The sequence below is a fragment of the Sebastes fasciatus genome, unplaced genomic scaffold (assembly GCF_043250625.1).
Source record: "Sebastes fasciatus isolate fSebFas1 unplaced genomic scaffold, fSebFas1.pri Scaffold_35, whole genome shotgun sequence".
Lineage (NCBI taxonomy): Eukaryota > Metazoa > Chordata > Actinopteri > Perciformes > Sebastidae > Sebastes > Sebastes fasciatus.
Genome location: NW_027428202.1, coordinates 110,001 through 120,575, shown reverse-complemented (window position 1 = coordinate 120,575; position 10,575 = coordinate 110,001). Strand labels below are relative to the sequence as shown.

The 10,575-nt window shown below is 46.5% G+C and overlaps 2 protein-coding genes across 8 annotated transcripts in view; one reads left to right on the top strand and one right to left on the bottom strand.

Annotated features, from left to right (window-relative positions):
* Positions 1-687: 687 nt before the first annotated feature.
* LOC141763740 (uncharacterized) lies at positions 688-3,960 on the top strand. 2 transcript variants are annotated; one of them, XM_074628445.1, is made up of 7 exons: positions 688-931; positions 1,012-1,068; positions 1,710-1,820; positions 2,274-2,318; positions 2,407-2,436; positions 2,561-2,680; positions 2,777-3,960. In XM_074628445.1, the coding sequence occupies exons 1-7, from the start codon at positions 878-880 to the stop codon at positions 3,116-3,118; spliced, it is 759 nt and encodes a 252-aa protein (XP_074484546.1). In that variant the 5' UTR covers positions 688-877; the 3' UTR covers positions 3,119-3,960. The 2 variants fall into 2 exon arrangements, with proteins under 2 accessions (XP_074484546.1, XP_074484547.1); XM_074628446.1 differs by having other exon boundaries at positions 689-931; positions 2,277-2,318; positions 2,777-3,959.
* A 1,525-nt stretch (positions 3,961-5,485) lies between these two features.
* LOC141763738 (7SK snRNA methylphosphate capping enzyme-like) overlaps positions 5,486-10,575 on the bottom strand; it is a 5,435-nt gene continuing 345 nt past the window's right edge. Inside the window, exons 1-9 of one of the 6 annotated variants that reach the window (XM_074628440.1) lie at positions 10,429-10,575; positions 10,322-10,354; positions 9,784-10,149; positions 8,767-9,062; positions 8,390-8,687; positions 7,713-8,313; positions 7,411-7,623; positions 7,207-7,315; positions 5,486-6,144 (exon numbers count right to left, since the gene is read on the bottom strand). The exon at positions 10,429-10,575 is cut by the window's right edge and continues 343 nt beyond it. In XM_074628440.1, coding sequence (XP_074484541.1) covers positions 5,963-6,144; positions 7,207-7,315; positions 7,411-7,623; positions 7,713-8,313; positions 8,390-8,687; positions 8,767-9,062; positions 9,784-10,142 — 2,058 coding nt within the window. In that variant the 5' untranslated portion in view covers positions 10,143-10,149; positions 10,322-10,354; positions 10,429-10,575 and the 3' untranslated portion in view covers positions 5,486-5,962. Of the gene's footprint in view, positions 6,145-7,206; positions 7,316-7,410; positions 7,624-7,712; positions 8,314-8,389; positions 8,688-8,766; positions 9,063-9,783; positions 10,150-10,321 lie in introns of all 6 variants that reach the window. The other 5 variants (XM_074628442.1, XM_074628441.1, XM_074628444.1 and 2 more) reach the window with 5 other exon arrangements.

Here is a 10,575-nt window from a genome sequence, read left to right as displayed (position 1 = left end):
GTACTTTAACTAGTAACAGAGTATATTTACAGAGTGGTAGTAGTACTTTAACTAGTAACAGAGTATATTTACAGAGTGGTAGTAGTACTTTAACTAGTAACAGAGTATATTTACAGGGTGGTAGTAGTACTTTAACTAGTAACAGAGTATATTTACAGAGTGGTAGTAGTACTTTAACTAGTAACAGAGTATATTTACAGAGTGGTAGTAGTACTTTAACTAGTAACAGAGTATATTTACAGAGTGGTAGTAGTACTTTAACTAGTAACAGAGTATATTTACAGAGTGGTAGTAGTACTTTAACTAGTAACAGAGTATATTTACAGAGTGGTAGTAGTACTTTAACTAGTAACAGAGTATATTTACAGAGTGGTATTAGTACTTTAACTAGTAACAGAGTATATTTACAGGGTGGTAGTAGTACTTTAACTAGTAACAGAGTATATTTACAGAGTGGTAGTAGTACTTTAACTTCAGTAACTGAAGTGTTTATGTTTTGGTTGATGGGCGGAGGTCCGTGGGAGGGGGGCGGTCTGTGGGGGGGGCGGGTCTGTAGGGGGGGGGGCGGTCTGTGGGGGGGGGGGCGGTCTGTGGGGGGGGGGGCGGTCTGTAGGGGGGGGGGCGGTCTGTAGGGGGGGGGTGACGGGTCACTTCCTGCTGGAGAGACAATAAAAGAGACGAATCAGAGCGAGACCCAGTCAGAACCTGCTGGACCGACCCGGACCTGATCCAGACCATCAGAACTGATCCGGACGATCAGAACTGATCCGGACCATCAGAACTGATCCGGACCATCAGAACTGATCCAGACCATCAGAACTGATCCAGACCATCAGAACCGACCCACTTGGAGCAGTCAGCTGAGTATCTGTCCAGGATGTGGGTGTTTCTGATGATGGTGTGTCTGCTGGACCAGAACCAGGCTGCACCGGTAGGTATTGATCTGCTGATCAGCTGATCGGTGGAGAGGTGTGAGCGATCAATGATGACATGTGTATGTGTGTTGTACAGTTACCACGGCAACAGGGCAGCCTCCAGCCCGTCCTCCAACAACTGGACCAGACAACAGTGAGTACACTACATTAGTACTGTAGTAGTGGTACTAGTGGTACTAGTAGTAGTAGTGGTACTAGTGGTACTAGTGGTACTAGTAGTAGTACTAGTGGTACTAGACATGTGTTTAGTATTACCCACCCTTTCATATAATAAAATAATATTTATTTATTATTTAATGAATAATATGAATATTTGATTTATTTATATTAAATAAATCAAACTGAATAAGAAGTATTTTCAGTGAAATGTACTTGAAGTACTAGAAGTATTTAGTAACCTGTAAAGCTGTGACTCACCTGTAGTCCTCCTGCACAGGTGAGCTCACCTGTAGTCCTCCTGCATAGGTGAGCTCACCTGTAGTGCTCCTGACCAGGTGAGCTCACCTGTAGTGCTCCTGCACAGGTGAGCTCACCTGTAGTCCTCCTGTAAAGCTGTGACTCACCTGTAGTCCTCCTGCACAGGTGAGCTCACCTGTAGTGATCCTGCACAGGTGAGCTCACCTGTAGTCCTCCTGTAAAGCTGTGACTCACCTGTAGTCCTCCTGCACAGGTGAGCTCAGGCTCCCTCCCTCTCCTGTCGTACTGATGAGACAGTAGGGAGTCCTCAGTAGCAGGTACAGGTGAGAGGATGATCTGTCCTCTCTGTGTCTGCAGCCTTCTTCCATCTATGATGACGGCCAGCAGAGAACATCCTCCTCCTCCTCTTCCTCCTCCTCCTCTTCATCTTCATCATCAGTTTCCTCCGAGTCGAGCCAGAGTTCAGAGGTCAGAGGTCACCTGAGTTACACAGTTCTCACCAGAACATGACAACACATACTGTTAGAGGACATTTATCCTGAAGTCTAGTCAGCAGCTCCCGACCAATCAGAGCGTCTCTTTGTCCTCGGCGGTGACGTCACTCCAGTTCAGCAGGTGACGGGTTCGTTCTGTCACCTGCTGAACTTCTACCTGCGTTCCTCTCTGCAGACTGACGTTCCGTCTTTAACACACAACGTCTGGTTAAAGGAACCCTTACTCTCTAATTCTGCTCTGGTATGAAGAAGCCCAGTGAATCACCTGACAGCTGATCAGTCTAAAAACTCCTCTGACTTCCTCATTCACTTCAACGACGGAGTCACAGCAGCATCTAGTGGTCGCTAGAGGAGCTGCAGCTGATTGGTCACAAGGTAAAAGACCTGATGACATCATAGAACTGACTCTGATTGGTTGGTTTCACAGGAGCCTCAAAAACAGCTGAGTGAAGGACAGAACCTGGAGAACACGGTACCACACACACACACACACACACACACACACACTGTTACATGTGATGTGTGATGTCATTGTGTGTCTATGATGTCATATCCTGCAGGCTATGGAGCAGGTGGACTCGTCCCAGGAGGTGAGCTGTCAATCAAACCTGATCAATCTAATCATCAGGTGACTGCAGCTTAAGTGACGGTGTGTGTGTGTGTGTGCGTGCGCGTGCGTGTGTGTGTGTGTGCGTGTGCATGTGCATGTGTCAGAGCTCGGAGCTCCTCCCGTCTCCTAGCAACAGCACCAGTCTGTGGCTCAATGAACTGGTTTCACTGGGAGAAGTAGACACAGGAGACGCCAGCGCGGCGAGCAGAGAGCGCCGAAACCAGGTGAGGTCATACGTGTGACATCACAACAACACGTCACATGACATCACAACACGTGTCACATTGTTTCCTCTGACCCCCCCGCTCCTCCTCCCTCAGGCACTGGTGTCAACCTTTCACCACCTGCTGAGTCCACCGCGACTCGGCGGACGGGGACTCGTAGCTGTCGCTGAGGGAGGCGTGGCCACCGGAGAGGGAGGTGTGGCCATCGGAGAGGGGGGCGTAGCCACCGGAGAGGGAGGTGTGGCCATCGGAGAGGGGGGCGTGGCCACCGGAGAGGGAGGTGTGGCCATCGGAGAGGAGATCGACAGCGAGTTTCCCCGACTGCTGGACGACAGCACGGAGACGGCAGACGCCGGGCTGACCTTCGACCACGCCCACCACCACGGCTACCATGGAAACGAGGCGGGGCTATCAATCAGTAATCAATCAATTATCTGATTTATAATCGCTTTACTAATCATATCGATCATGTTTATCACCTGTCAGCTCGTTATGAATAATAGATGAGTTTTTATTGATCGTTAATTATCGATTATTCTTAACGATCAATAAAAACTCATCTATTATTCATAACGATCAATAAAACTCATGTATTATTCATAACGATCAAATAAAACTCATCTATTATTCGTAACGATCAATAAAAACTCATCTATTATTCGTAACGATCAATAAAACTCATCTATTATTCATAACGATCAATAAAAACTCATCTATTATTCATAACGATCAATAAAAACTCATCTATTATTCATAACGATCAATAAAACTCATCTATTATTCGTAACGATCAATAAAAACTCATCTATTATTCGTAACGATCAATAAAACTCATCTATTATTCATAACGATCAATAAAAACTCATCTATTATTCATAACGATCAATAAAAACTCATCTATTATTCATAACGATCAATAAAACTCATCTATTATTCATAACGATCAATAAAAACTCATCTATTATTCATAACGATCAATAAAACTCATCTATTATTCAAAACGATCAATAAAAACTCATCTATCATTCATAACGATCAATAAAAACTGATCTATTATTCAAAACGATCAATAAAAACTCATCTATCATTCATAACGATCAATAAAAACTCATCTATTATTCATAACGATCAATAAAAGCTCATCTATTATTCATAACGATCAATAAAAACTCATCTATCATTCATAACGATCAATAAAAGCTCATCTATTATTCAAAACGATCAATAAAAACTCATCTATCATTCATAACGATCAAATAAAACTCATCTATTATTCATAACGATCAATAAAAACTAATCTATTATTCATAACGATCAATAAAAACTCATCTATCATTCATAACGATCAAATAAAACTCATCTATTATTCGTAACGATCAATAAAAACTCATCTATTATTCGTAACGATCAAATAAAACTCATCTATTATTCGTAACGATCAATAAAAACTCATCTATTATTCATAACGATCAATAAAAGCTCATCTATTATTCATAACGATCAATAAAACTCATCTATTATTCATAACGATCAATAAAACTCATCTATTATTCATAACGATCAATAAAAACTCATTATTCAAAACGATCAATAAAAACTCATCTATTATTCATAACGATCAATAAAAACTCATTATTCAAAACGATCAATAAAAACTCATCTATTATTCATAACGATCAATAAAAACTCATCTATTATTCATAACGATCAATAAAAACTCATTATTCAAAACGATCAATAAAAACTCATCTATTATTCATAACGATCAATAAAACTCATCTATTATTCATAACGATCAATAAAAACTCCTATTAAACTGGTTTAATATGCCGAAACTAGAAATGATTGATTACCAAACGTTACCACGGCGACACCATGTGGCCACTAAACCAACGGCTCCCAGGATTAATTACCAAAAGTTATTCCTCATTTTTCGTCAACTTCCACCCCGGTCTTTTCAAAATAAAACTACCTGTGTAGCTTCAGGAAGAGACGGCGGTTTGGGTTAAAATAACTCGGATGTTACGTGACAAATAAATAAATCAACTTCTTGCCTCACACGGGGCACCATAGTGGACTACATCCACCCCGACCTCCTCTCTAGGCGGCGTTCGTCGTTCTTTATACTTCCTGGTTCACGGTTACGTGGATTACATCCTATTTAACTTAGCTGGGTATATATAGGATATAGGATATAGGATAGACTGTATATGAACTACAGTGTGTTACTGTTAGTAAGTTTAGCGACCAACAGCCTGAATAAACGTCCTGGAAACTATCTAAATAAAGAATGTTTTCGCTCCGTATCTCCGACACGTTTCATCTGATCATGTTTGTTTTTCTGTGATTGGTTGAAGTCTTTAACTCTTATTATTATTATTATTATATATATATTATTACTATCTTAACTGCTCTGATTCAGGAAGCTGTAATAAGATCTCAAGATTCTAATATTTCTCAGATGATGTTTGATGTTAACAGGAAACGCTGAGCTGTAATAACGTGACTGTAAATTCATTATTATTATTATTACGTGTATCTTCTGTTCAATCTGATGTTTGTTAATAAACATTCTATAAACAGAATTATTGTCGCCATCTTATGTTATAGATTCTGTGGTTTCATTATAGATTTAACACCGACAGTAAAGTCTACAGTAGTAGTATTATATGTATTATTACTCACTCATTTAGAAGTGATTTATAATTTATAATTATGTGATATGATTTATAGATTAATGTGAGGGTGTAGTACCTGCTGCTGTCACGGGGGGGGGTAGTCTGAATGACGGAGCTTTATTGTGAAAGGGTTATTAAAATAGAGTCTTTTATTTGTTTAAAAACACGTCATTGGTCAGCAGGTCTGGTTGTGTTTGGTGATTTAAAGGTTAAATGTTATCTCTAAAGCTGTCTTTATTTATTATATAAACAGTATATATATATATATATATATATATACACACAGTATATATGTGTGTTTTAATCGTATATTTCTGGTCAGGAAGCATCAAAGCTGCGTCCTTAAAGACAACGAGAGGAAGGTAAAGTGATGAATCAGCTTTAATCAACACATAAAGTCTCTATTCAGACAATCACCTGACGTTCCACTTCCTGTCAGACGTGTCACTTCCTGTCAGCGTCCAGGCAGGTCACACGGGGTGTGGACAATCACCCACAATCCTTTGCTTGAGCCTGTGTGAACCAATCACATTCACAGAGATCCCTGTGGTCCAATCAGAGTTTATTCTCCTCTGTGATGTCATCCAGCCAATCAGCAGCCGGCTCACCAAGTCAAATATATAAAAGAACCAATCAGCTTCCTCCTCTCCGTCGGTAAGCCACAGTCCAGGGCCGTTACCGTGGAGACGGACACCTTGCTTCCTGCCCTGGTGACATCACTTCCTGTGGGCAGGGCCTTTGTGGAACAGGTAGATCGGCCGCTGGTTACCTGGAAACACACACGGGCTGTCATCAGGACGAGCCAATCAGATCACTCAGAGAGAGAGTACCTGTGTGTGTACCTGTGAGTACCTGTCTGTGTGTGTACCTGTGAGTACCTGTGTGTGTACCTGTGAGTACCTATGTGTGTACCTGTGAGTGTACCTGTGAGTACCAATGTGTGTACCTGTGAGTACCTGTTTGTGTACCTGTGAGTACCTATGTGTGTACCTGTGAGTGTACCTGTGAGTACCTATGTGTGTACCTGTGTGTGTACCTGTGAGTACCTATGTTTGTACCTGTGAGTACATGTTTGTGTACCTGTGAGTGTACCTGTGAGTCCCTGTGTGTGTACCTGAGAGTACCTGTGTGTACCTTTGAGAGTACCTGTGAGTACCTGTTTGTGTACCTGTGAGTGTACCTGTGAGTCCCTGTGTGTGTACCTGAGAGTACCTGTGTGTACCTTTGAGAGTACCTGTGAGTACCTGTGTGTGTACCTGTGTGTGTACCTGTGTGTGAGTACCTGTGAGTACCGGTTTGTGTACCTGTGAGTACCTGTTTATGTACCTGTGTGTACGTACCTGTGAGTACCTGTGTGTGTATCTGTGTTTACCTGTGTGTGTACCTGTGTGTGTACCTGTGAGTACCTGTGTGTGTACCTGTGTGCATCTGTGTGTATCTGTGTTTATCTGTGTGTATACCTGTGTGTACCTGTGTGTACCTGTGTGTGTGTGTACCTCTGTGTACCTGTGTGTATCTGTGTGTACCTGTGTGTGTGTGTACCTGTGAGTACCTGTGTGTGTGTACCTGTGAGTACCTGTGAGTGTACCTGTGTGTGTATCTGTGTTTATCTGTGTGTATACCTGTGTGTACCTGTGTGTGTGTGTGTGTGTGTACCTGTGTGTGTACCTGTGAGTACCTGTGTGTGTACCTGTGTGTGTACCTGTGAGTACCTTTGTGTGCACCTGTGTGAATACCTGTGTGTGTGTGTGTGTGTGTGTGTGTGTACCTTTGTGTGTACCTCTGTGTACCTGTGTGTACCTGTGTGTGTGTACCTGTGTGAGTACCTGTGTGTGTACCTGTGAGTACCTGTGTGAGTGATGAGTCTGTAGGAGGTGAATCCTACGCTGTCAGTCAGGTAACAGGTGAACTGTTCAGGTCTCAGTCTGATACTCCTCAAGGTACGACCCCACGTCTCCTAGAAAACAACAACAACTCTCATTATATCCTGTACATGCATATGTATGTATATAAATATACAGTATATATAAATATATATAGTGTATATATTACCGAGGCCCTCTTGCTGTGGCCGTAGCTGCTCCACGGTTGTGGCTCCAGGATGAATAATCCGCCCGGCGACAGGCTCTGATAGGCTCGTCTGAACAGCGTGACCACGCCCCCGTCACCTGACTGCAGCTGCACCCACTTGGTCACGCCCAGACACACGATGACATCATACTGACCGCGCCCGGGCCACGCCTCCCGCCCTGACACGTAGTCACCCTGTGGGAGGAGTCACAGCTGTGATGTCAGCAGGGACATGATGAGGTCAGAGGTCAGAGGTCAGAGGCTGTCAGGTGTGAGAGACTCACCTGAATGAAGGTGATGTTGGCGGGGAACCTGGGGGAGGAGGAGGGTGATGGGAGGAGGAGAGGAGGAGCAGAGAGAGGACCTCGACTCACCCTGAACGACAGAGGGAGGGAGAGGAGAGACAGAGCCTGCTGGAACTCCTCCATCACCTCCTCCTCCTCCTTCCTCTCCTCTCCCTCTCCTCCCCCTCTCTCCCTCTTCCTTGGAGAAGAGGAGGAGCGTCCCGGCGTTCCTCTCCTCCTCCTCCTCCTCTCCTCCACCACCAGGTCATGTGACAGGAAGTGCCTGACGTTCTGCTTGGCGGCGTGGACCAGTCTCTGGTCTAGCTCCACCCCCAGGATGTGGGCGGGGACAAACCTGCGGGCGACGGCCAGCGTCAGGTGACCGGCGCCACAGCCCACGTCCAGCACCTTCTTGTCTCTGAACCAATCGGCTTCCAGGAGGCGGAGCCGCGGGTCCTCCTCCGCCCCGACGCGCCCCTCCCATCCGTCACCGTAGAAACCGTGGTAACCATAGTAACAGCTGTGGTTGCCGTACCGGTAGCGGTGCTTGTCCTTCTTCCTCTCCGGTGGCTGAGCAGAGCCGGGCTGAGGTTCTCCACACCTGCGGCACAGAGGTCATGTGATCAGGCAGCCAATCAGGTTACAAGGTTATAATTCACTGCAGGTGTAACACTCACCTGCCGGCTTTAGCCCCGCCCACCAGCGGCGTGTGGAATCTGGTTGGCTGAGCTGCGGTTGCCGTGGTGTTGGTGTTTGCAGAGCAATCCGCCGTCTTGGTCGAGGTGGTGCGGCGCCGTCTCCGTTGGCGACCGTCGCCCTGGTTACCGGGCTTGTGGGCGCGGCCCGGCGGAGGGTGGCTGTGTCTCCTGGGGAGGATTGGGGGCGGGGCTACGTCGTCCCGACAGGTGATGGCGGTGTTGAGTTCGCAGGGGAGAGGAGACGCTGAGACGCTGCTCTCTCCGGTCAACAGAGGAACTACACACAACACAACCAACAGCTCCTTAACACACTGCAGCCTCCACCAGGTGAGTACATCCAGGTGTGTCTGACTCACCTGTCGGTCCAGCTGTGGAGGGAAACAGTCGAGCAGGTAGCACCTCCCTCTCTGCTGCTGCTGCTGCTGCTCCTGCTCCTGCTCCTGCTCCTCCTCCTCCTCCTCCGTGGTGTCTGGTCCGGTGTCTCCTCCGGGACTTCAGGGGGGACAACAGGACTCCCCCCCCCCCCTTCCCGTCCCTGCCCCCTCCCTTCAGGTTCAGGGGGTCGGTGATGTCACGGGGAACCAGGATCTCTACGGGGTCTCCGCCCCGCGATGGCAGGGGGGAGCACTTTGGTGTCTCCTGATTGGTCGCCCTGCAGAGGAAAGAGTTTAATGTTCATGTTCGATGAATCCATCGATCGTTTAATCGACTGAAGTCTAACCTGTCGACTAAAGGTCTCACCTGTCGTCTTACCTGTCGACTAAAGGTCTCACCTGTCGTCTCACCTGTAGTCTTACCTGTCGACTAAAGGTCTCACCTGTCGTCTTACCTGTCGACTAAACGTCTCACCTGTCGTCTTACCTGACGACTAAACGTCTCACCTGTCGACTAAACGTCTCACCTGTCGTCTTATCCGTCGACTAAACGTCTCACCTGTCGACTAAACGTCTCACCTGTCGTCTTACCTGTCGACTAAAGGTCTTACTTGTCGACTAAAGGTCTCACCTGTTGTCTTACCTGTCGACTAAACGCCTCACCTGTCGTCTTACCTGTCGACCAAAGGTCTTACCTGTCGACTAAAGGTCTCACCTGTCGTCTTACCTGTCGACTAAACGCCTCACCTGTCGACTAAAGGTCTCACCTGTCGTCTTACCTGTCTACTAAAGGTCTTACCTGTCTACTAAAGGTCTCACCTGTCGACTAAACGTCTCACCTGTCGACTAAAGGTCTCACCTGTCGACTAAACATCTCACCTGTCGACTAAAGGTCTTACCTGTCTACTAAACGTCTTACCTGTCTACTAAAGGTCTCACCTGTCTACTAAAGGTCTCACCTGTCTACTAAAGGTCTCACCTGTTGTCTAAACGTCTTACCTGTTGACGTCTTCGTCCAACAGAGAGTTGAGGTTCAGCGGGTCAAAGATGTTCCCGCCCAACAGGAAGTGACTTGGCAGCACGGGCTCTGATTGGCTGTCGCTGATGGCGCGCCGGCGGCGCTTGGCCAGCCCCTTGAAGCCGACGCCCATGGAGTATCGCCTCTTTGCGATTCGTTGAGTGGGGGGAGCGGAGGCGAGGGCGGTCTGACTGTTGCCGGGCAACTGGAGGCCATTTTTAGGACGCAGGGGGCGGGTCTTAGCCAGCTGCGGCTGCTCTGATAGGCTGATGGTGGCGGGGAAGGCGGGGCTGACCTCATGAGGGAGGACAGTCTCTTTGTCCAATGACATCCTGATCATCTTCCACCTGTGGACAGAGTATTTGTACTGTTGTATTAGTACTTTAACTGCAGTAACATTGTACTAGTAACAGAGTATTTTGAGTCACAGTGTGGTATTAGTACTCTTCCTGAAGTATAAAGTATCGGAGTACTTGCTGTTGATGAGGTATCGATCAGTAATCGATTATTAATACTCACTCTGTCCAGCAGGAGCTGTCCTCTGTGTCCTCACTTCACTATCACACAAGCCCCGCCCCTCCCACTGTCTCCACCAATCACAGAGCCTCTAGCCCCGCCCCTCACACTGTCTCCACCAATCACAGAGCCTCTAGCCCCGCCCCTCCCACTGTCTCCACCAATCACAGAGCGCCGTCATGAATAATTAAATAAATAACCTAACCTGAGCAGCAGGCTGGTAAACAGTTAGCTCCTCCAGCTAGCCACCTCCGGCT